The sequence below is a fragment of the Sphaerodactylus townsendi genome, linkage group LG05 (assembly GCF_021028975.2).
Source record: "Sphaerodactylus townsendi isolate TG3544 linkage group LG05, MPM_Stown_v2.3, whole genome shotgun sequence".
Taxonomy (NCBI): domain Eukaryota; kingdom Metazoa; phylum Chordata; class Lepidosauria; order Squamata; family Sphaerodactylidae; genus Sphaerodactylus; species Sphaerodactylus townsendi.
In genome coordinates, this window is record NC_059429.1 from 52,311,050 (window position 1) to 52,336,213 (window position 25,164).

Consider the following 25,164-nt stretch of genomic DNA (forward strand, 5'->3'; position numbering starts at 1 on the left):
GCCTTTGGTGCTAAACACCATCTGAACTTGATAGTGGCTGTATGATGCATAAAGTGAGGGGATAGGGCTGTGCACCTCTTGTCAAGTTGTATGCAGGCAACGATAAACAAAGTTGGCAGAAGATACTGGCTGTGTTTGGAGTCAGGACAGTTTGCTAGAAAGGCAACCGCGAGCAGGCTGCCTTATCAGAGCCTGCCCACATGTTTAGCACATTTAAATATGACAAAGATCACTTTAATTACATAAACCAGTTAAACTCAAACTATTGTGTTGTCAAGGAATGGGTATTCTGGGCAAGAAAAGAAGTTGACTATGTATGAAATTCTGAATGTGTAGACCTAGAATGACTGAGTTGGTGTCTTTGTCCATTTAATATTATAAATATTCAGTGATCACTTCGATAACCAGCATTTTTACCTTATTGTATGTTTATTTGAGCATATCTTCACAATAACCTGGTGAGAAAGTTCACATTTTAAAAAATCATGCCAGCAGTAAGTAAGAATTTGTGCTCAGTTTGAGACATCCAAATGCAACTTCCTAGCTAATTATGCTGTAGTACCATAATTATATATTTATGCACCTGGAAAGTTAATGTTTGCCATTTAGCTTTGTTGTACAACTGACTGATTTACTATGAGTTCTTCCTCAGATGTTTCTTTATGATAGCACCCACAGCTTGGAAATCTATGTCCTATTTTTTCCATGCCCAGTGAATAGATTTGCCAGACAACAGTAACAAAATATCTCCAAGAAGTTCATTACACAGAAACCCTGTTATTCGGGGGGGGGGGGGGGATACCATGTTTACTGGGAGGAAAAAGCTATTCTAATTTCTGGCATCTCCAGTTAAAGGATTCCACATAGCAGAAGTTAAAAGACAGCTGAGCTCCTTGAGATCTGCTGCATCTTAGAGGCGGATTCCGCACGGGCCCCTACAGCAGCTTCCCAATGGCATAAATGATGACAGTGGAGCCCCAGGGTCATTCGCATGCTGAGGTGTGAGTGGCCACAGAGAGGCTGCAGCCTGCAGAGGCACCACCGCATTGAGGGGCCTCCATTTTCTTTCCCCACACTTAACTTCTCTCCCTGCAGAGCTCTGCAGGACCAGGGAGGCAAGCCTACACTTCCCTCTGACCCCTGGGGATCAATGGACAGCATGGGTGTGCCTCCCTGTCCTTGCAGAGCTCCACAGGGAGAGAAGGTAAGTTGGGGGGGGGGAATGGAAGCGCCGAAAAGCAGCACCTCCAACCTGGTGCCATTTGCATGGCGCCAACTAGGGTTGGTAAATGGGAAAAAAATTCGGCCCCGGTTCGGATTCGGGTCCAGTTCGGATGTAGGGGGTCGGATCCCCCCCATATCTGAGCCTGCCAGGCTCGGATACACCCGAATTTCCGAGATTCTCGGGTTCGTTTTTATTTTTTTTGCTGTTTTTCCCTGTTTCCTTTGGCCTGCAGGGGCGCTTTTGCATTTTGCGAAGATATTAAGGCATGAAAATTTTAGGGTATCTTTATAATACTGTTCTGATTATATGCACCCCAAGTTTGGTGCAGTTTGGGTCAGGGGGGCCCCAGGATTATGTGGACCCTCAAAAGATAGCCCTACATATTCCATTTGTTTGTCAATGGAAGCCAATGGTAATATAGCGGAGCTATCTTTGAGGATCCATAATATTGAGCCTTCCTGAACCAAACTGTACCAGTCCTCTAGTGCATGGATCAGAACAGTATTCTGAAGATACCCTACAATTCTTTTTTCCCATGCTGATACCTTTTTTTTAGGTCAAAATGCCTTCCCCGCTGGTGCTAACCCCAGGATTTTTGCCTAAGATTCTGTGGTTTGCATTGAATTTTTCAATTGCTTCTTCTAAATGGGGAATTCCCTGGGGTGCCTGCAGAGGGCGCATTTTTAAAGGTATCATCACTGAAACTTTCAGGGTGTCTCCCAGACGCTATTCTGGATCATGCACTTACCCCATGTTTGCTGGGTGCAGTTTTGGTTCATAGGGGGGCCCAAGTTGTATGGACCCACAAACAGGTGGTCCATTATCACCCAATGTCGCAGGAGTGGGGATGAAAAACGCATAAAACCATTTTTTTAAAGCCTTCGACAATACATTTTTTTAAAGCCAGAGACACCAAAATTTCAGGGTATCATCTGGAGACTTTCATGATCATACCCCCTAGGTTTGGTGCAGTTTACACGGTTGAGGGGCCAAAGGATCCTTGAGGGAACCTTGCTTTTTAAAACAGATTTTTGTGCTACTGTGTGATGTTTGTGTGATTTTGGGGTGACCAAGAGAAAAATCATTAGGATCCATTGGAGGATCCATTCTTTCGATCATGTTTTTGGGGCACTGTTGGGCCATGAAGCGTGGGATGTGTGACTGCTTTGTGCAGACATGTGGCTCTAAGGACTTGTGCCATGATGTGGTGGTGAGTTTTGGGTGACCAAGTAGAGAAAAAAACCATGCCGCGGGATCCTTGAGGATCCATGCTTTCTAACTCATGTTTTTACTTGGGCACTGATATTGGGCCATGAAGCGTGGGATGTGTGACTGCTTTGTGCAGACATGTGTCTAAGGACTTGTGCCATGATGTGAGAATTTGGTGATTTTGGGTGACCAAGTGAAAAACCACTGGATCCTTGAGGATCCACGTAGCACTGTTGGGATTTTGGTGACCAAGCTTAAAACCATGATCCTTGAGGATCCATGCTTTTTAACCATGTTTTAAGCTTGGCACTGTGAGTAAGAAACTCCCAGGCAGGTGTGGAATTCACACATAGAATTTATTAAAAGTTTTTTAGTTAGTTGTTCAGTTAAAGTAGTTGAGGATTTTTTCAGTTAAAGTGTTGTTTTGCCACATTTCTAACATTGGGGATGTGGATTCTCTGCTTTGTTTCTTTTTCCCCCAGCACTTTTTTTTCTTCCAGCCTTACTGTGCTGTCCTGCCTGTCCACTGGAGTGGAGAAGCCTGTGGACCAGTGGGCTTCTTCCCCACTCCCCCTTCCATCCCCTATGCCGCTGCTCATTGTGGCAGCTAAGCATGATCAGAAGCGTCCACGACCCAGCGCTCTGTCACGGGGATGCGTCAAAGCGCCCGTTAGCGTTGCTGCATCCCAGGCGCCAAGGCCCAGGCGTTTCCACACGCACTCCCCCCGCCTAAAAGGGCTTCTCCCCGCGCTACCGCTCAGAAGAGCTTCGGGATGCCGCTACGCTTCGAGGGCGCACTGACATGCTGCAGCGGTGGGCTGCGATTCAGCGCAATTGTGGCGACTGGCCCCTGCCGTGGGGAGGGAGGAGGAACCCCGCACTACTCTTCCCTCAAGCAGCTGGCCGGGGGGCTTTACGGCAAGTGGAGGAAAGGCCCAGCGTGGCAGGCCGCAGGGCGGCTGTGCCGTGGCCACCCCTGCCGTGGGGATGGAGGGAGGAACCCCGCGCTACTCTCCTCAAGCAGCAGACTTCACAGTGGTGGGAAAGGCCAATGGCAGTGGCAGAGGCGGTAGCTGTGAAGCAGCCCTGCCCGTGGAGGAGGAACGACGCTACTCCTCCAAGTGCTGAGCTTACGGTAAGTGGGGAAAGGCCCAGCGGCAGTGGCGGGCTGCTGCTGGGTAGTCACTTCCCGCCGCGGGGAGGGAGGAACCCCGCTACTTCCCGGGCAGCACGGGCCACGGGTGGGGGAAAGGGCCCAGCCGCAGCGTGGGTGGCTGGGCGCTGTGGCCGCCTCTGCCGCGGGAGGGAGGGAGGAACCCCGCTACTCTCCCCGGGCAGCACGGGCCACGGCAAGGGGGGGGGAAAGGCCCAGCGCAGCGGGGGGCTGTCGCTGTGGCACGCCTCTCTGCCGTGGGGAGGGAGGAGGAACCCCGCGCTACTCTCCTCAAGCTATGCACGGGGCTTACGGTAAGTGGGGAAAGGCCCAGCGGACAGCTGGAACCTTCTTGTGGCAGCCCTGCCGTGGGAGGGAGGAACCCAGCTACTCTCCTCAGGCTGGGAACGCCACGGTAAAGTGGGGGAAAGGCCAAGCTTGGCGGGGCGGCTGCGCTGTGGCCGCCCCCTGCCCACGATGAGGAGGGAACCCCGCTTACTTCCCCTGCAGCGCTGGGCTTACGGGTGCGGGGAAAGGCCCAGCTGCAGCGCGGGCGGCTGGGCGCTGTGGCCGCCTGCCGTGGGAGGGAGAAGGAACCCCGCTGGCTACTCTCCTCCAAGTAGCAGCGGGAGGCTTACGATAAGTGGGGAAAGGCCCAGCGGCGGCAGGGCGGCTGCTGCCTGTGCGCCCTGCAGTCAGGAGGAGAAAGACTGGCAGCTACTCTCCCTCAAATGGCGAGGCTGCCTGATGTGCAGTGGGAGGCCCGGAACTGTGCAGGTAAGTGGGGGTCTCTCTTTGGGTGGGAAACTTTGTGGGGACCATTCTGTGGGTTTTTTATTTTTGTAGTTTGAAGCCCCACTCGTCCCACCGCCACTTGCCAGGAGCGGCATGGGAGTTCGGGGTCTTGGGGTTTCGCGCGGGTTGGGTGGGAAATGCGAGGCTGGGTGGGGGTGGGTGCTTGTACCTGGGACTTGGCGGGGGAGTGGGGTGGGGAGCGGGCGCTTGGCGGGCGTGAGTAGGGTTTGTTTTGTTTTTTACTTGGGAAGCTGCTCGTCCCTGCTTATTTGAGTGCTCCGCTCGTCCTAAGCTTGCCAGGAGGCGGAGCTGGGCCGTGAAGGAGTTAAATTTTATTTTCCCCAGGCTGGCTCGGAGAAGCCGCTGGCTGGGGGAAGGGCCAACTTCGGATTGCGTTTAGTGAGGAGGGGGCAGGCTCGGCTCCTCGGCCCTCCGACCCCCTCCGAACTGACTGATCTCGGCCTGATTTGCCGTTCGGGAGGGGCCGAACCGCCAACCCTAGCGCCAACAGTGAAACAGCATTTCTGCCTCAGTGGAGTGGGGGAAGCATGCTGCTGCCTCGATGCAGAGGTGGCAGTCGTGTGAACAGCAACCCTGAAATGGTGTTTTTACAGTTCCAGGGGTGCTATTTTTGGCCTGTGATGACTCTGCCATACTCAGCTATTCTGAACTGGCTATTGGTCTGATTTGCTACAAGGCAATATCATATGTTCGGTTGCATAAAGTGTTGTATTTAAGATGAAGTTCAAATAGTTAATTCAATATAACTGCTCCCTCTTGATCTTATTTTGTTTTAAAAATTGCTTCTGCTTTTTGGGATCAATTTCTAAGGAAAGGTGTGTGTTCCCAAGATCTGACTATCAGATTTAACGCAAACAGTTAAATATTTGTGATGGTAACAAAACCTTCTCTTTCTGTTTATTTTGCAGCACTAAGACATATGCTGTTGTCGGTAATGGGGAAGAGGCACCTGCTACTAAGTCAACTCCTGTTCTTCCCCCACAGACAGTGCCAAAAATAATAAACTGGGACTTTAAGCCAGATTCTGTACAAGAAAATAAACTAAAGGTAAGCCATACTGGATTTATACATATTTATATATAAATAAACCCCTACCCTACCCTACCCTACCCTCCCTTGCATGCCACCCCTCCCTCCCTTCCCTTGCATGCCACCCCTCCCTCCCCTCTCCCTCCCTCTGCTAGAGTGGGTGGGCCAGGTCCAGATGCCTGGCCCCCTTCCCTCCCCTCCCTTGCATGCCACCACTGGATTTATATATATGTAGTGTTACTTTTATATAGAAGAAAACATTACAGATTATTTCTTTAAAAATGTTTCAAAAATAAAATGTAATGATAAAACTTACCAACCATTGCATAACAAAGAACTGTATTCTATTTATATAGTAACTGGTAAACTATGCATAAAAGTGCTATAATTACCGTGCAAGTTTTCCCAGTAATTCTAGTTAGCTTCCCAGAGTAGCTACAGATTTAGGGGCAATATTGGATTATGCTGTTTGCAAAACTGGAATGTACTATGCAGACAGCATATATTTTGTCAGTTCCAGAAGCATATAATTTTGATTCTTAATGGCAAGCAGAAGGATTAGCCCTGGTCTAGTTAGAACCAGTTGTGACTGTTTCATTATAATAGGCACTGGGACACAAATTTCACTGTACTGTCTAGCCCTCTTCACAAGTTACAATGAATGCACGTACAATCTGTGTACAATGTGTTGAGTAATTATCATGTCACTGTTAACACAGCTGTGTGACTGAAACTTCACATTTATCCAGATACTGGTCCCCAGTTTCATTTGTAAAGTGAACACACATTGGTTCTTTCTTACAAACAGATGTACACATGGATATACAGTGTTCACTGTTAAAATCTAAAGCTATGAAACCTGATTCAAAGCGAGGGTGGGGATAGAGACAGACCCTTTTGCAGGAGGAGTGATCTAACATTTGTTTTACACACTGAATGTTTCAATATCAATCTTGACAGAGAAATTTTTCTCTCTTTCTCACAATCCTAGAACCAGGGGGCATACATTGAAAATGCTGGGGGGAAGAATTAGGATTAATAAAAGGAAACATTTTTTCACACAACATGTGATTGGTGTTTGGAATATGTTGCCACAGGAGGTGGTGATGGCCACTAACCTGGATAGCTTTAAAAGGGGCTTGGACAAATTTATGGAGGAGAAGTCGATTTATGGCTACCAATCTTGATCCTCCTTGATCTGAGATTGCAAATGCCTTAGCAGACCAGGTGCTCAGGAGCAGCAGCAGCAGAAGGCCATTGCTTTCACATCCTGCATGTGAGCTGCCAAAGGCACCTGGTGGGCCACTGCGAGTAGCAAAGTGCTGGACTTGATGGACTCTGGTCTGATCTAGCAGGCTTGTTCTTATGTTCTTATTATATTCTTACATATTCCTCTGAAGAATTTCAGGTCTCAGGTGATGGAGAAGATTTCTGTCTCTCTTAGAACCTGGAGATCTGCTGATAGATGGACTTGAGATAGCTGATCTAATTCAGGGGGAAAAAACAACTTCATACAATAAATGTACCAGTGTGTGAGTATAATTTTGAGAATCCAGCGGATGAAATCATTTTATGGGCTATGAGACTCTTCCCCCCTGCCCAGGCTAAGTCCTTTGATAGCTGTGGATCCCAGATACATTCATGTTTTTAGTGAATTAGTGTAAGTGGTAGATTGCAGTCTCTAATATCACAATACATTCATTGTCTATCCAGGAAAGACGATATTCAGCAGGAAGCAGCTATTTGACCGGACAGTCTGCCCATCACTTAACTCCAGTTCTTCAAGATGTGTGCCTCAATGCAAGTACATTTGGGTATAAGGCTTGCATTAAATATTCAGGTGTACCTGCTGGACTTGGCAATGACATACTCAATCGCTTCTTAGGTGAACACAATATTGCATGCATCATCTATCCAGGTAAGATTGCACTTAAGAAAGCCTTAAAATGTTTAGAAAATAATTTGACCATATTTTGACTCATATTTAGAATTATCACTTTTGAAATATCACAGTGCAAACAAATGACAGGTGACAATTCACTTATTTATGTGATCACCCAACTTAGTGAGCTTTGGAAAGATAATTCTGAAGAACAATTATAGTTGAATATCAAGTTGCCCATGACCACATTTGACAAATCCTAACTGATCACGTATATTATAAGGATATTTAGCAGGTTGTTACTAAAATTCATATAATTTCAGTCCATTCAGAGACACCAGTTGAGAAGATACAAGTCACAGTTCAGCTAGATAATCTAACTGCAGTATATGGACATGGAGATCAAACAACTGACGATCAAACTAAGAAGTCAAAGAACAGAGCTCAGGTATGTCCAAATTGATATTACTCATATGGTGTACAAAATTTTCTTTTGAATTCTAGAAAATTTAGCAAGATAGTAACTGTATTGTCTGGTTCTATTTCCTAGTGGAACTTAAAGAAAATGGACAGCAGCAGTGAAAGGACATCAAGTAGTTCCAGTAGAATCACTGACGAAGATGAGAACAGTAAAGAAAGGCCCCTGGATGGTTTCGGTGGTCATGAAGCTCAAAGTGGGCAACATACCAAGCACCATTCAAAGAGTCCAAAGAAATCACAAAGTAGCAGCAGCAGTAGAAGCAGCAAACGAAGCAGTAGTGAGAGCAGTAGTAGTGTTAGCAGTGAGACCAGTGAAAGTAACACAAGAAGCAGTGATAGCAGCAGTAGCAGTGAGAACAGAAGACGCCGCAGTAGCAGCAGCAGCAGCAGCAGTGATAGCAGAAGCAGCAGAAGTAGCAGTGAGAGTGAGCAACAGAAAGGAAGGCAAGAGAGCAGGAGACATGGCAGAATGTCATCATCTGATTATTCAGACCATGGTGATGCAGACAGAAGACACAACAGGACTCTTGGGAAGCAGCAAACCAGCAGCAGCAGCAGCAGCAGCAGCAGCAGTGAGAGTGACTGGTCCCATCAGGATGAAAAAAGGAAGTCCAACCAGTTCATTGTCAAATCTGGAAAAACATCCCATAAAGACAGAACCCAATACAACAGTAATGACAGCTCTGAAAGGGTAAAATCTTTTCTACTAAATCACTGCTGATCGAAAGCAATTAATTTCCTTATTTCTTAGAAACTTTTGCAGCCAGCAGGAAGGTCAAAATAATACAATACTTAAAGTGAACTTTCTTGCTGGAGGAAGACTAAATTCAATAACTCATACATTCATTCTCCCCTGGAGCAAATTGGCAAATCAATTCAAACAGCCAAAAACCACAAAGTGCCTTGTAATTGCCAGATGGCAACTTTCTGTAACAGAGTGAAGAGAAAACCTTTATGAAATTCCAGGAGAATAAATGGAAGTGAACCTAATTTTGCCAGAGCAGATTCATCTATTAAACAGATTCATCTATTGAGATCCACTAGAAAAAGTGGATCTGTTCAGCTGTCCCATAACAGAGGCAGTGATAGAGGTGGGTTATTCTTTGGGGACTTGACTATAATGTATGCATGTGAACAATGCTATTTGGCATGGAGTTTCACCTGCGTTGAGGTCTTGTGTAGAGCAAAAGTTGCTCTTGTATCTATTGATTTTAACTCTTGGCCTAGAAATAAAGCCTTCATTGCCAACTTTGACTTGTTACACTGGAATCAAGATTATATATAGGAATGTGAATGTCTCCCACATTGATTCACACTCGGCTTATGTAAAATAGTATTACATGATTTGGGCCAGCTTAATAACAACCCATAACATCACTACTTCAAAAGTTAGGGGCTGTGATTAAAGTCAGTATGCTGTAGAAAGACTATGGTGGATTCTGCACATGGCAAATATACTAGGCATAGAGCGCAATACAATCTGTTTGGAGGGGAACTTCCCACAGGTCCCAACCCCAAAACAAGTTTGCCCCATTTTATTTCTCTCAATGCGGTCTTTTTGAAAACCAATAAGCCAGTGATTCTTTTGCAAAATCCCAGGTTGGAACCACTTCCATGTGAATGGCCAGAAAGGAAGCATTTTATTTCCCTCCCTCCCTTCCACCACACCATCCACCATCAAGGAGAATCTGCCTACCACAGCAGTACGTTCATTATTGCCCTGCCATTGCAGAGGTCCTTTTTTCTTTCAATTTTTCATGTTGCATAGACGCAGCTATGCAGGTGCAGCCAATTGTATTGTGGGATGATCGGCATGGCTTCACGCGTGTGTTGCAGGAAATTTTTAAAAAGAGAGAAGTGTCTCTGTGTGAAGGTGCAGAAGCAACCTAGATTTGTTTCCATGGGCTCCAATTGCTGCCTGTATGGCACACATATGAACGGGAAAAAGAAAAATGAGTCCCTTTATAATGACTGAAATCCATTATAGACTTGCTGCGCAGAATCCACCTTTGTCAGCTGGATCAGCAGTATAACCTTATGCAGAGTTACTTCATTCTGATCTCCTTAGAATTAACCTTTTAACTTCTATTTCTTCACACACGTGGATCATTAGTATAAAGACAAAAATACTACTTTATTATTATTCAAACAATATGCTTCTGCTGTTATTAATTATATATTGCAAAAAATCAATAAAAGGAATACATTTTAAAAATAGCTATGCCAGATCAGATTTACAATGTTGAAACCAATATGACATTACAAACTTTTAGGATTGCACCATTTAAAGTCGTCATTATTATGGATGGTTTCAAATTTGTCAGACTTTTTCCTTATGTTTATTATTTTTTTTTACATTATTTCCTCGATATCATGGTTTTTACATGAAATGGACATCTTTTTCAAAGTTATCTGTGTGTCAATAGATCAGTGCTGTATATATAAATACTGTATGTATTGCGTCCAAATATAGTTTTTCCTATCTACACAGTACAAAAGAGTCTACAAAAGTATGGCAGAAGCAGCAATCTGAACCTGCTGTCAAAGAAATACAAATATAAAAAGAAACAAAAACAATAATGAAAATGAAAATGTATTGGCTTACTCATTAACTTGGTATCTGCAACCTAGTATCTGAAATGTGTTGGCAAAAAGAATAGTTTAGGATGGAGTTAATCTATTCAGTTGGGTCTTCCATTCTGTCAATGCATGTTTCAAATGTGTTATCTCCCACTGACCATTATTCTAACTTTTGTCTTTTAGGGTGGAACTCAGAAAGAAAGAAGCCGATCATCATCTTCCTCTGACTCAAGCAGCATCAATAAGGATGGTAGCAGTAGTGAAAGCAGGAGCAGGAGCAGCAGTGAAAGCAGCAGCAAGAGCAGTAGTGAGAGTGGCTGCAGCAGTAGTGAAAGTGGCTGCAACAGCAGGAAACGCCATAGGAACAGTCGGGAAAACAACTGTAGCAGTGGTAAATGCAACAGCCACAGCAGCAGCAGCAGCAGCAGCAGCCGCAGAAGCAGCCGCAGCAGCCGTAGCAGTGATTCCAGCTCATCAGAAGAGGTAACATTTTAATACAGTTATTTTAAAAGAAATCTATTTTCTCACTTTCCTAGCCTCCCTTTAGGACTTATAGCTTCAGAAACAAAATAGTTGGGATCTCTTGTCTTCTAACCATCTTCAGGTTGCATTCTGAAGCCATATCACATGCTGGCAATTGAATCTTGGCTGTGTAATCCATTTTGTCCATTTGGTAAAAATGTGTTCAACTTTGTTAGCTATCCAAGAGTCAACTGTAACCTTGCTGCATTCTTTCAGAATGTAAAGGGGAGTGCTTAAAGTAAGTCTGATTCAGACTTAGAGGGGGAACAAGTGGGTATTAGCTTGTTGCACTATAGTACTCTTTTGTAACTAGATTTCACAATATCCAACAATATGTGGAGGGCAGCCATTGTCTCTTTTTTGTAGTCTTCAATCTGAAATCCCAAGTAGGGAACATCAACAATGTATTCTGTTCTTGCACATGTAAATCAAACTGATCCTGTGTCTGCTCACACAGCAGGGGTGCAAACTAGACGTGCTGAGAACAGCCGTGATTGTCATTCATACCTCTTCCGACTGAACAAAATAGAAGATAGCAGTTGATTTTTAATATCCAAGGCATCTTCTTTTGTTCTGGAAGAGATCCTGGCTAAGAATTATCGTTTTTGGTGAGGGAATGGTTAAACTATACCCATCCCTTCACTGTTTTTAATAGTTAAAAAGTATCATTATTAGTTCAGCTTAAATATGAATAGAGTAGTCACATGATTAAATAAACATGGATAGCTCATCATATCTTGTTTGGCTCTTTGAGAAGTGGCTGTGTGACTGCTGTATGTTAAATGTATAGCAGACTTCCTGCTATTGAAAGAGGGGACTCTGGTAGATAGATATACTCTTCTACTTCCAGTTTTGTCCAGTCAGAATCTAGGACAATGTAGCTGCATTGTGAACATGGTCCAGAAGTCCAGGGCTAGATTGGGGAGGGAGGCAAGCCTAGAGGGGGCGATGGCAGGAGACGGGGAGGCTTAATTGCATGGAAAAGATGGCCCATTCTGTGCATGCCCCATTTCCTTCCTGTCCATGCCCCACTTCTGCTAGGAGGTAGGGGAGGCTTAATGCCCAGCTGATGGCTTGTTCTGCAGTATGTGTGCCCCCACCCCCCCGGATTAGGCTGCCACTAGAAGGTGTGGGGAACTCTATTCCACTGAAGAGATGACTTGATCTGCAGTGCATGGCCCATTTCCCCAGTTAGGCTATTAATAGGTAAAAGGAGGGAGAGGGTCTCAGAAGGGGGTCACAGCCCTTAGAGCTGGTGGTTGGGCAAGACTATGGCAAGCAAAGTGGAGACAGAGCTTTTGGCATTCAAGACTTCTGAGTGGGGAAGCTTAAGGCATAATTCTAAATACTCATAGGGGAGAAGAATTGGGAGGGATAGGGACTATTAATTGTTTTGAAAGTCTGATGTGCCCCTCTTTCCCACAGAAGAAGATGAGCAGTAGTCTTCTACAATGCTGCTTTAAAACTGGGATGTTTAGCTCTGCCAAAGGACACGAGTAGAGGTTCTCCCTCATCTGAAAGGCTTGGCTTTCCCCAAAGAGCCTGATTTTACACCAGGGGAGAGGGGAGAGAAAGAGAATAAAAATGGAGAGGCTGTGCACATCTGTTATGTACCATCAAGTTGCTTCTGATGTATGAATTAATTACCTCCAAAATGTCCTCTTGTCAACAGCTTTGCTAAGGTTATGTAAACTGAGGGCAGTAGCTTCCTTTAATGAGTTAATCCATCTAATTGTAGGCATTCCATTTGTGCTATTCTTTTTAACATTTCCTGGCATTATTGTCATTTCCAACTAGTCTTTTCCAGTGACTAAAGTACAGTAGCCTCAGACCAGTCATTTCAGCTTCTAGCAGTGTAATTACCAAATAAAGTTTTTTGGGGGGGAGGGGGCTGTACTTCAGGATGCGAAGGAGTGAAAGATGTGTGTGATGTTTCCCATGTCAAAATTATTTGTGCTGTATTTTTTAAAAAAGTCTTGGAAAAGGCTAGGCTGGAAAACTTTCTCTTTGGATTAGATTTTTATGCATCCAGAGGAGTTAAGGGAGTATTCAAACATTATAGATAAAATAATGTAAATGCATAATTATTCCATAAACATAAGGGCTTTTAATAACTGGAACATGACTTCCTAATCTCCTTTCTTCAGTTTCAGTTCAAAATGTTCTCCAAAATGTTGTCCCTGGGCAACACAGGACACCCCAGGACCAGTATGAAGGTCAAAGAAAATTGCCTCCCTTCCATTAATGGAAATTTTCCAGGGGATCTAAGCTATTATGTTCCATTGAATTAAAGCTGATATTTTCCATTTATTTATTTAATGCTATTTATAATCTGCCTTTTTCACTATGGTTTGAACAGTGTAAGTCAAACAGAAACAGGAAGGGACAAAGCAATACTGTTTGGATTGTACAAGATTGAAAACAAGCAGAAATCTGAAAACAGAGCTGAAACAAAGTTTACGTATCAATATGACACCTTAAATGATGCAGAAATTTTATTGTAGTGTCACACTTACAGCAACAGACAGTATGTGCTATGGACTGCAGTTTAGTTCACAGTCACTATTCCTTTATCAAGGCATCTTTCTGGAACATTTAATTATAGTACAGCTTTATTAGCTGGGTAAAAAAGCTCTCCTAAATAACTCAAGTTTGCATAATTTGAAGAAAATCAGGAGGTGGGGAGTCTTCCTGAACTCATTAGTCAGGCCATTCATAAGAACATAAGAACAAGCCAGCTGGATCAGACCAGAGTCCATCTAGTCCAGCTCTCTGCTACTCGCAGCGGCCCACCAGGTGCCTTTGGCAGCTCACATGCAGGATGTGAACGCAATGGCCTTCTGCGGCTGTTGCTCCCAATTACCTGGTCTGTTGAGGCATTTGCAATCTCAGATCAAGGAGGATCAAGATTGGTAGCCATAAAATCGACTTCTCCTCCATAAATCTGTCCAAGCCCCTTTTAAAGCTATCCAGGTTAGTGGCCATCACCACCTCCTGTGGCAGCATATTCCAAACACCAATCACACGTTGCGTGAAGAAGTGTTTCCTTTTATTAGTCCTAATTCTTCCCCCCAGCATTTTCAATGAATGTCCCCTGGTTCTAGTATTGTGAGAAAGAGAGAAAAATTTCTCTCTGTCAACATTTTCTACCCCATGTATAATTTTATAGACTTCAATCATATCCCCAAATTCCATAATGTGGGATCTACAACAGAGAAGGCACATGACCAGCAATAGTTTATCAGTTTGTGTGGTAGTCCTTGGAAAAGGCCCTGCTCTGATGAGCGAAGCTATCAGGGCAGAGCATAGAGATAGATGTGGTGCCACAGATAACAAGGGACCAAAGCCATGAAAGGCTTTGTATGTAATAATCAAAACTTTGAATTCAGTCTCTACATTCCCTAAATCTGTACAGTTTTTAGAAACATGGTTGATAAACACTATTAGGACTGAAATTATTAATTCTGTTTTGTGTTGGAGCGAGGCACTTGTGCCAGTAAATGCCAGTGAAACCCTGAAATTTGGCTTTCTTATACACAGAAGTTTCAACAACAACTAAGGATATATTTTCTTCCAGGAGTTCAAAGCCACTGGATCCAACGACAATCTGTCACCCTTAATTCTATGAGCAGATGCCTGATTGGCAAGATGCCTAGTAAGAGCTTTTAAACAGTCCTGGATATCCACACATCACTGGATAGTGTGCTCTTGTTGCAACAATTTGCAACTGGATTGGCTAATTCACACACAAAAATGGTTTTGAATGATTGCTATGGTAAAATAAGATTGTGATAACCCAACCCAACAAAAATGCAATATCTAATGATGTGTGAATTCAGTCCCAGGAAACCAGAGGGGGATTAGAACCAATTTCTTCACAAGGCATCTGCCTTCATAGATAATTTTTTACACTATTCTCTATGGGATACTGTGTACATTAAAGGAATGTATCACAATATGCATTAAAAGTATGCTTTGTTTATCTTTTTTTCAGACTGATTTTCTGAGAAAGAAAGCTTCAACTAAACTCATTTTTGCAGCTCAGGCCGTTAAAAGTAACAATGAAAAACAAGGCTACCAAGCAACAGTATTTGTCAATCACAAAGACAACAAGCTTGATATGCAACTGGTTATGGCTAAAACTGTTATGGCTAAAACTGCCAAGATTGGATGTCTGTATGTTCATGTTTGGCCTTATGAAGCTCAGGTAAAGATTACATAGAGTTTACACAAAAATGTAATATGTGACATTTAAACTTTGTAATGAACCATAAAGTGGGTACCATGTTCGGGTACTGAGAAGGATTTTTCTGAAGCTTTTGCTTATTTATTTTAGTCAGACAAACACATTTTACAAATGAGTTTCCTTCGTGACAATAATTCATAAACAAAAATAAAGGGTGAAACCTTTTATTAGAATTTCAAAATTTGCAACTGTAAAACAGCTTTAATAACAACAATAAAATCCAATTATTATCCTAAGTATGGTGAATTAGAATTTTGAAAGCATTTCTGTTTTACTGCTGTTAATTAGAAGCTTAAAAGCTTTGTTATGACAACACTCCAAGCACTTCTGAGCAGATGCACTGGCAAAATGAGGAACTGCACCACTTTTTCATCACAGACTTATGAAGAAGATGAAAAAATGGATTTATAGCCCGTCTTTCTTTCCAGTAAAGAGACTCATGACTGCTGTTACATATTTTCTAACTTTCATCTAAAAATTGCTACAAAATCGGACTAGATACATTTTTCTTTTAATAGCTGCAGCTATGAATATGATAAAAATGTAACCTTTTGACTATTTGATATACAAAAAATAATCCTACTGATTATTTCTAAAAATAAAAAAGCAGCATGTGAGCTATGTTCCATGCATCTAAAAAGCAGCATGTGAGCTATGTTCCATGCATCTATGCACTCAGCCAGGAGCTGGCTGTAGAAAGCAAAGACCTGTAAGGGTAAGCTTACCCACAGATATATGTACCCATAGCTCACCCTGAACTGGGTAGCAATATCCACTAGATCAAGTTAGATTGTTAAAGCTAAATGTAGCCCATTAGCTGTATATAGTAATCAAGCAGGGGTTTGTTCACCTTCACTTTTTGCTTGTTAGAGGAATGCAAAATATACAAATTGTGGATCGTTTGGTTTGGTTTTTTACAAGTTGTACAAGCTTAAAATACTGTGATGTGGTCAACTGTTTTTACTGAAGGCTTGGCGTAGGCAGAGAAGTGCTTAGGAGTGTCAGAGTTGAGCAGAAGGTTCATGACAGAAACAGATCATTACATTTCCTTGCTATGACATTAATAGTTTGTTTTTAATTTGCTCCTGAAGGCCAGTCTGAACATGGGCAAGCAGTGCCAGGATAAAAAACTTGAAATAAAAGTTTCCAAAGGCCATCTTGCGACAAGTCCAGCAATCCAATTGAAGATAAAATCAAAGAAGTTTGCACCCATGTACAACAATTATTCATTTTTCTATATTTTAATTGCAGCACTCTTTGGCTGAAAAGATTTCTATCTAAATCATACCTTATTTCATCTAGGTCTGAGGAATTCCTTCCTAGTCTAGCATCCTATTTTGACTTTAACAGCATCCGTCAAAAGAATCCTTGTGATGAGATTGTGCTAAGAATGGCTGCATCATCGCCACAATCAGTTTCTGTCATCTGTAAATTGCCTGGGGTATGTAAATTCTATCTTTGACTTTGTTCTTTGGAGGATACACTGAGATATAAACATCCAAGTACAGACAGAGCCAGGGCTCTCAAAGCATGAGTTCAGGCGCAAAGATGATACACAGTATCGGTCCCATATCTACAACTGCCACTCCAATATTGAATATGCCTTGATAAGGCTATGAGACACAGCATGACCCAATTCACCCAACTGGGTATCATTTAGTTTGTGTTATACAATTTTAAAAAATGTATTTGAGCCAAAGTGATCATAATAGTTTCCTTATCTGCTTTCTAGGAAACCTTGTATATGGAAGATGTTAATGTTCCATGGCCTACAGTTATTTCCCCACCTCAACATCATCCAAGTAAAGAAATGACTGCCTTCAATTTCCTTCCAGAATTAGCTTCACGGATGCTTAGAGAAGATGAAGGTGAAAAAACCATTTCTTTTATCCCAGATGAATCAGGATTTATTAGCATTGGCTATCTTGAGATTACAAAGGAGTCTTCTTCTAAACATAGGATTTCAAGCTTTAATTGTGCTAACCAGCAATATTTAGGGTGTTCTCTTTCCCATGCCAACTCTCTCTAAGGAGTTTAGGCTTTTTATCAAAATGATACTGAAAGTCAAAATCCATAGTTCATTTTTTATTTACGTATGGAGTTTATGGCCTTTTAGAAGGAAATCTTTAAAGGAATAATCAGTGGGGAAAAATATATATATATTTTTTTCAGAAAATGGACTTTAAAAAACATTTTTAATTCACTTCTGTGCTGATATGACACATCTGCAGAATAAATAACTGAAAATGTACTTTTTTCTTTTTAGAGAAGCAGATCTTTCTTAGAACAAACATTTTAGAAAAACTTGTTAATTAATTAATTAATTAATTCTTTGATTTATATCCCACCCTCCCCCAGAGGGCTTAGTTCCTACTGATTGTGACAGAACCCCTGTATGGTTTTGCATTCTCACAAGACAACAATTTAAAAAGTAGATAATAATTGTAACTTTAAAAATTATGTTTTCAAACACTCTCTTAATGGAAAAATGTCTATTCCTTTATACATTTATTTCATTATTTATTCCTTTATTTATGTTTATCTGTCTTGTGAGAGTATTGGAGTAAAAATTAGGTCAAATTTATTTAAAGTATATTTTTAAAGCCCTATTTTCTCAGAATAAAAATCCCTTTGAGTTATTTGTTTCTGCATTGCTCAGTTTATTCTGCATAACAGTTTATTCTCCAAATGAAACACTTACAAATAATTATAACTTCATTTTTTGGCACTGGAGTATTTCATCAGGGCAACATTACAGATCATAAAAGCTCAAAGGAATAAAATACTTTTTCTACTTAGAAGAAATAAGTATTTATCCTATGGAAGTGAGATCCCTTTTTATGCATGCACAAATTTCATTATCAACATTCCAAAATTACCACTTCCCACTTCCTTACCCAGTGCTTGGAGCTGTCTTCTTGCTAGTTCATATCCACATATAGCTCTGCTGAGAATCACAGGTTTAAGTTGCACTGTCACATAATTGTGTAATTGATACTGACTTTGAGGATTAAAAAGGAAGAAATGCTGAGAGATCCATAATTCAGATATCTCCAGCCTCTGTTAAACACAAATTTCTGTCAGGTAGGAATTTGATTTCAATTTTAGTCTTGTGAGGTAGCGTTAAGAGGTTTAATTCTTCCATCCAAGCATGGCTATTCCTGGTGTACCACAGCATTCCTGGTGTACCACAGCATTCAAGCAAATTTATGTATAAACAATACGAACTGGAAGGGATTGAACCTAAGACATGCTTGAACAGGTTCTTCCAGACCCCTCAGATGTCTACCTATCGTATTATTGTATAAGCATTGTTACTGCTGTAACTCACATTTACTATCTTTTTAGCTGTATGTCAAGTGGATGAAACAAGCATTAGAAATTTTGCCAACACGAGATTCAATGGCGCTTTTAATGAAAACTGTAGAACCCTAATAGCCCAAGAATGCACTGAAAATCCATTATTCTCTATCATAACAAGAAAACCCAAACTGGATCTTCCAAGAGAACTTGATATCCTTCTGTCTACAGTGTAAGTTTTATTAGATGTAAGGTTTCAAAATTTATATAGAAATATTATTTTCATTATTTCTACAAGCTTTAAAAATAACCATTCTCCTCTCCTTTCTATAAACAAACCTTTCTTTTAGAGCTTGTTTTCTTTGTTTATAAAAAAAATTCCATTCTTAAGAGCTTTTTTATACATTGGACATTTACAGGTTTCTAAAACCTAAAATATCTACAGTGCAATTCCACATAACGTTACACTATTTAAAACCCATTAAAGTCTATTAGATCAAAGAGTATAACTGTTTAGGAATGCACAACCACCTTCCACTGCTTGGTCTGACAAGAGGATGGAGATGAGATCCTGAGAGTGGCATAAATACTCAGCATCATTGGTAGAACAGTGGCTAGAACATTTGGATTATAGAGTGGAAATTTCTCATTCAAATCTTAGCTTAGCCATTCAAGGCAAGTGCCCAAACCCAGTGCAACACAGAGATGTGACTTTATAACACTGCTTTGAAGTCCTTTGAAGGGGGGGGGGAAGGATACAAAGATAACAAATACATGAAATCTCAATGGGTAGGTTAAGATCTCTAAACCCTAATGTAGTTATCTGCTACTGATACAAAAATTGAAGTGTGAAGAAAAAAAACTCCAGTTTCAGAAGGACAGACAGGGAATGAGGTACAAATTATATAGCCAGCACTCATGAAGATAAGAGGATTAACATTAGCACTATGAAGATACAGTGATGAGGAGACTTGTGTTTAAAATAATTATAGATTTGTTCTCATTCTTGGCTAGCACTGTTGTACTTCTTTTATTTTCTACCATTCTAATGATTCCACGTCAGCATAACTCCACAGTTAGCATCCAGATCGGAAAGGATGCTATTACAGCTACCATCTGTATGAGATGGCTATTCCATGTCATGCTGTCTGTGCAGTAAGAGGTGCAAAAATACCTCTTCCCACTGCTGTCATGTCAAAACAATGGCAAAAAGGAAGGAAGCATACACCCTACATCAGAAGTCCTCAACTGTATTGAGTCTGTTGGCATTTTCAGAGGCCCTTTCTGCACAGGTGGAATAGAGCGCCCCAGGGATGGCAAAAACTCTGTCCCTAGGGAACTGTTCACACAGGAGGCGCAGCAGTGTCGTCCTGGCTGCCCCGGAGCGGCGTGAAGCCATCGCTTTAAACCTCACTCATCAAGTGAGGTTTTTGAAAAGCGCCGTCTTGCCGCCGGTGTGGTGCGAACCGCACCATTGGGAAGACGCCACTTTTTCCCTCCCCTCCCCTTTTCTTGCAGCACCACTCTGGAGGGACACGCCCATGCTGCCCTCCAACTCCTGGAGGTTGGAGGGTAGCGTGGGCATGTCCCTCCAGCCCTCCAGAGTGATGCTGGAAGAAGAGGTGAGTGGAGGGGACCGAAGGAGAGGCGGCTCCATTCAGAGTCGCCTCTCCGGCTGGGGAGAAAGTTGGGGCTGCTTGCACGCTGTGGTGCAAACAGTCCCCGAGCCTCCACTGGCATAATTTATGCCAGTGGAGGTTCATTTCCGTGGCTGTGCAGAAATAGCCAGAGTTTTGAGAAATAGAAATGGATGCCACCACAAAATAGCTGTCGTGGGAGGGGAGCAATCAAAAGATGCTGAGAGATTCAAAGTGAAGTGTTCTTCTATGATGAAGGCAACTGTTTCTGGACAGGTGCTCCCAGTAGACACAATGTAAGGACAGCTACATGCAGCAGCAGGCTTCTTCACAAAGATCGCCATGCTGCACAGGGAAGTGAATGGGCAGAGCAATACCATCTTCTGAAGCACCTTCTGCTTGAATGAAATGGAGGAAAGTCAGACTTGGCTCCTTACTTTGGGAAAGAGATGCTTTACAGGGAGAAGGAAATGGGCAACAGGAAAAAGAACTCTGGTGGGTTTCACAGTGTCCATGGGTACCACACTGGGGATTACTTCCTTAGAGGGTACAGCTGTCATCCCATGGTGTTTTATTTAAAAAATCCCTGGAAATATTACAGGGCGGGATTGTTTCATGTTTTTCAGAAATATGAGATTTCACATTCTAACAAAGGGAATGTCTTATTTTTTTTCTCAAAGAAATATCACAATCTCACCTGCCCCAAATTCCTCTCTCCTTGTATCATATAATGGAGAACCCATGGACAAAGATGTATATGAGGATGACAAAGGTATAGCATTGTATCACATCTTTTTCTCTTAAAAAATGCAATTCACCTGAATCCACTTCAATTCTTTGCATTTCATCTGTACTTTTGTTTTCTCAAAAATTGATTCTACACTTCTAAAACCAGAAGGTTGAATTAATAAAAATCTTTATAGAGCATGCTACCATGAGAACATAAAAAGTAAATTTTGAGAATAAAATGTTCACTGAGTATTGATCAATTAAGCTGCAATTCTTATGTTAGCCTGCAGATAGATATATTTGTGCATTGCTGCTGAATTACAGAATCCAAGCCACAAAAGACTTCCAGGGGAGAAAAAAGATCTTGTATCTCACATTCTGTAGAGAAGAACCATAAAGAAACAGAAAATGTCTATAAGTAAATGAAAGGTGCATGTGTGTTTGTTACTGGGAATTATGACTGTTTCAGAAATAGGCAAGCCCTTTTAAGTTGTCCCATCTCTCCACAGAAGACATCAGAATCTACAGAAATGAGTCTGTTGTTTGCATTCAGGCTTCACATTATGGCCTAGAGAATGTGACTTATGATAGTAAAACAATATGGGTAAGTTGATCAGCTTACCTTAGTGGTACAAAATATTTCTTTCTGAAACCTTTGGAAAGCAAATATCTACAGCAAAGATTCATTGTTCATGCAGGTTACAGTTTCATCAAAGATGAGAGGTAAGACCTGTGGGCTTTGTGGAAGCAATGATGGAGAAAAACGAAATGAAGGTCGCATGCCAAATCTGGAGCTAGCACACAGCGACATGGCTTTTTTCCATTCCTGGCTTTTGGAAGACAGTGATTGTGTAACAGGTTAGTTGATTCCACACTTTACAGTATCAATGTATGTTAATGAGTTCAACTTTGGTCTATATCATAGACACAAAGTGCAATTTTTTTTTGCACTCTTATCAAATTGAATAGTAATTCTTCATTCTGGAATATCAGAAATATTCCACAGAATCCACACATAAGGTTGGATCCTAGTCTGTCAGTGCAACATGCTTATGGAGGTACAAGAAGCCATTTCCCCCATTTTCCTCCCCAGTCAACTAGATTCCCTTTTGACATTGTTGAGGATCACCAAGTTGTCTCTTTAAAGGTAGAATTGGGCTTATGATCTCTGGGTGTATAAGTATGGGCAAAGGTCTTTGGACTCCGGCTAAAAATTCTATTTGCTTCAGAAGCTAATGAGAATCTCTATTAAAATCTGACTCCTAAGTTGCCTCATGAAAGAAATTAAAGGAGAATAGACTCCAACCACCGGGTTTTAGCAGCAGTGACTTGGAGATATTGGGAAGGTCTGCAGCATCCTCTGCAAAGAATATATGTTTGTATATCTTGGACTTCATTAGTTTTATGAAGAGAGCCCATAGGTTATACACCCCTTCATATTTGGGACTATCTTAACCAAAGGCACCCTTGCCCATTTTTTAATTTTTATACTGTTCCTTGATACAGAAGAGTATTTACGCTCACAAGCTCTGTTCCTTAATGCAAGGTAGAATGCAGAGGATTCCATATACTGATAAACTTTATGATTGTGCTTCTGAACAGATTGAAACTTGGAAATATTGCTTACTGTACTGTAGCGCCTTTTGCAGTATTGGGAAGTTATGGTTATACCTATTTTTTGTGATAATGAAGGGCTGCTAAATCAGATTAAGAAACTTTTGGCAGGTATTACTTATTACTTATTTTTGTCATGATTTTCCTCATTTCTTATAAGGTAATAACACAAAGAAGTATAATAGGTGAAATCAAAACTTTAGTTTCCACATTCAGTTGGGCTGTGTATTATAATCCATTTAAAATTAATTATAAAATTTCCTAACAGAAATGTGGCTAGGGAACTGTAAACTGATTATGCTAGAAACTAATCTTTTTTCCCCCCTGACTGATAGACTTAAATCCAGAGATGGAAGATATTTCTCAGTCAGCTCAGCAGTACAGCGTAAGTAAAAATTCTCATAGTACAGCAATAATATAAGGATGCCATTTTCTGTTTTCCAGTAGGAAGCAATTCCCCTTAACTTGTTTCCCTGTTCTATAGAGCTAGCCACTTGTATTATTATTTTATCTGTGTATAACACTGAAATGTTTTATCTTGATACCAACTGAAATGTTTTTCTGATACCTAAGAACACTACTTGTATTAATAAATGTTATGGATAGACCTTGTTTAAAGAACAAAAAACAAACTAAAGAATTCACCGCCACCACCACCCCAGGATTCGGTGGCATTCAAGGATTGTTTAAAGGAAATTTGAACTCCCCTTTAAAATAATCCTTGAATGCTGCCGAATCCTGAATATCAATGCAAGCTGATCCGAATACTTTCAGGGCCACTGCATTTGGCTGAAAAATGGCCCGAATTGGCTTGAATTGGCCCCAATTTGGGCACATTTCGCAATTTGGGCTACCTGAATTGCCAACCCTAGTTGTGGAATTGATTCTCAGTGCAAGTTTAGTTAGTACTGGTGGCAGAACCATTTTTGTACTGAGGAGGATTGCCCAACCACTTTTTACCTTGTCACTTATATCTGTGGTAAATATTTGGAATTGTATAATATTAGTAGAGTTCATATTTAGTTAAATATTTTTGGCAATTCAAGTGGATACAGGATTCCTGAAAACCTTTGCAGTCCTTTGATATACTGCTTTGAATTCTTTTTATTTAAAATATGGCTAATTGGTAACAATTTTACTTTTTTTTTTCCTGACAGAGATGATTTTGCCTGAATTAGAGAAGAATTTGGACAGCATAACCGTTATCAAGGATATAATGGAATGTGCCAAAACTGCCCTAAAAGTAAAGATGCCAAATTAATGAGTAAATACTACACAGGGAATGTTCTGCTACACTGCAAAACATAAAATCCAATGTATTGTGCACTGCATGAAATTTCTTAATAAATAAAATCAGTTGTTAAATAAACTGCACCTTTCTTCATATTTCATATTTCTTTCTCACAAAACTAACAAGCAGAAAATGTCTTAAAGATAGAACAATTTATTGTTGTTCACTGATTATCCATGACAAAACAAGGTAAATTACTCCAGAATTTTTTAATTTTGCTATATAAAGAAGCTTAGCAGCGTTGTATGTTACTAACTGGTCTTTTCTGTCAAGAAGACATTGCACCCTCCAATGGTGACTTTGCCAATAGTACCAGTCAGTGGTTTTCAGTGAAAATTAACTTGAGAATGGAGAATCCACACATTGTTTTCCCAAGGTTTTTTGAATTGCAGTTCCTTTGAAACCCGCTTTGTCTTCTGTACAGAACAAGCTTTTTCGGGATAAAACATTGTTCACCTATAGTTAATGAAGCTTTTGTTCAAGTTTTCCAAAAACTGTTTTGATCTGTGGAAGAGGGGGTGTCATTTCATTTTTTCTTTTAGGTGTGTGTAACCTTAAAAAATCTGTGCATGGCCCAATTCAAATAAGTGCTGCAGAATGAAGGAAGAGAAATTTAACTTGTCCCCCTACTGTACTAATGGTGTCTCTTTAGCCACATGTACATTTTAAAGATGTTTAACAGTCTTATATTTCCTTTTGTACACACACAATACATTTTAAAAGTATTCCATAGTTAACAGTTTAAACTGTTTTGTGAGTCAAAGATGAAAAATCTGTACTTAGCAGGGACTGTACAGACATACAAATAGTTTTTGCTTCAGTATTATACATTAGTTGTAGCTATTCAGTTTGCTTTTTACTCAGTGGGAAAAACATTTTTGGTGGTGACCTTTTCCCACCATGCACCTGGAACTATCATTTTTCAGGGACTATACCTTTTCACCAAGGTAATTTCTACACTAAATTTCAGGTAGATAGGAGAAGGCATCTTTGTTTTATAGCAGAGCAGAAAGTGAGAGACATTTGGTGAGGCAATTCAAGGCAGCAAGTACATCACAGAACAGACAACAATATCTGCATCTGGCAGTCCAAGAAAGGCAGAAAGAGTCATCATTGGGCAGACACAACACATAGCAGAAATGTGCTAAATATGCCAGAAATGGAATTGGGTGTGAGAGACAACTTGCTGAGCCACCATGAGAACTATATGTCTACTCTAGCCACAGTATATGAGTTTTAAGGGTGAAAATATAAGTTATGTGCAGTTGCAGCCAATTTTTTGACCCTCCCCCTACTGTAACTGGAAGAAACTGCACTAGCTATCGTGCTGTTGTCTTTGCTGACGTTTTTCCCAATTCAGACACATCATTGGGAAAAGATGCTTCCAGACGGATTAGGCAAACGTAGCATTTGCCTTTATCCATCTTCAGCACTGTCTTTTATGGTTAAGG

The 25,164-nt window shown here is 41.2% G+C and overlaps 1 protein-coding gene across 1 annotated transcript in view; it reads left to right on the forward strand.

Annotated features, from left to right (window-relative positions):
• The window catches only part of LOC125433346 (vitellogenin-1-like), a 56,857-nt gene extending 33,066 nt beyond the window's left edge, over positions 1-23,791 (forward strand). The window contains exons 20-34 of the mRNA XM_048497848.1: positions 5,312-5,450; positions 7,146-7,350; positions 7,638-7,762; positions 7,865-8,485; positions 10,558-10,857; positions 14,891-15,103; positions 16,234-16,355; positions 16,394-16,583; positions 16,875-17,010; positions 18,491-18,674; positions 20,760-20,851; positions 21,318-21,412; positions 21,507-21,666; positions 22,758-22,807; positions 23,580-23,791. Coding sequence (XP_048353805.1) covers positions 5,312-5,450; positions 7,146-7,350; positions 7,638-7,762; positions 7,865-8,485; positions 10,558-10,857; positions 14,891-15,103; positions 16,234-16,355; positions 16,394-16,583; positions 16,875-17,010; positions 18,491-18,674; positions 20,760-20,851; positions 21,318-21,412; positions 21,507-21,666; positions 22,758-22,807; positions 23,580-23,585 — 2,638 coding nt within the window. The 3' untranslated portion in view covers positions 23,586-23,791. The remainder of the gene's footprint in view (positions 1-5,311; positions 5,451-7,145; positions 7,351-7,637; positions 7,763-7,864; positions 8,486-10,557; positions 10,858-14,890; positions 15,104-16,233; positions 16,356-16,393; positions 16,584-16,874; positions 17,011-18,490; positions 18,675-20,759; positions 20,852-21,317; positions 21,413-21,506; positions 21,667-22,757; positions 22,808-23,579) is intronic.
• Positions 23,792-25,164: the final 1,373 nt, after the last annotated feature.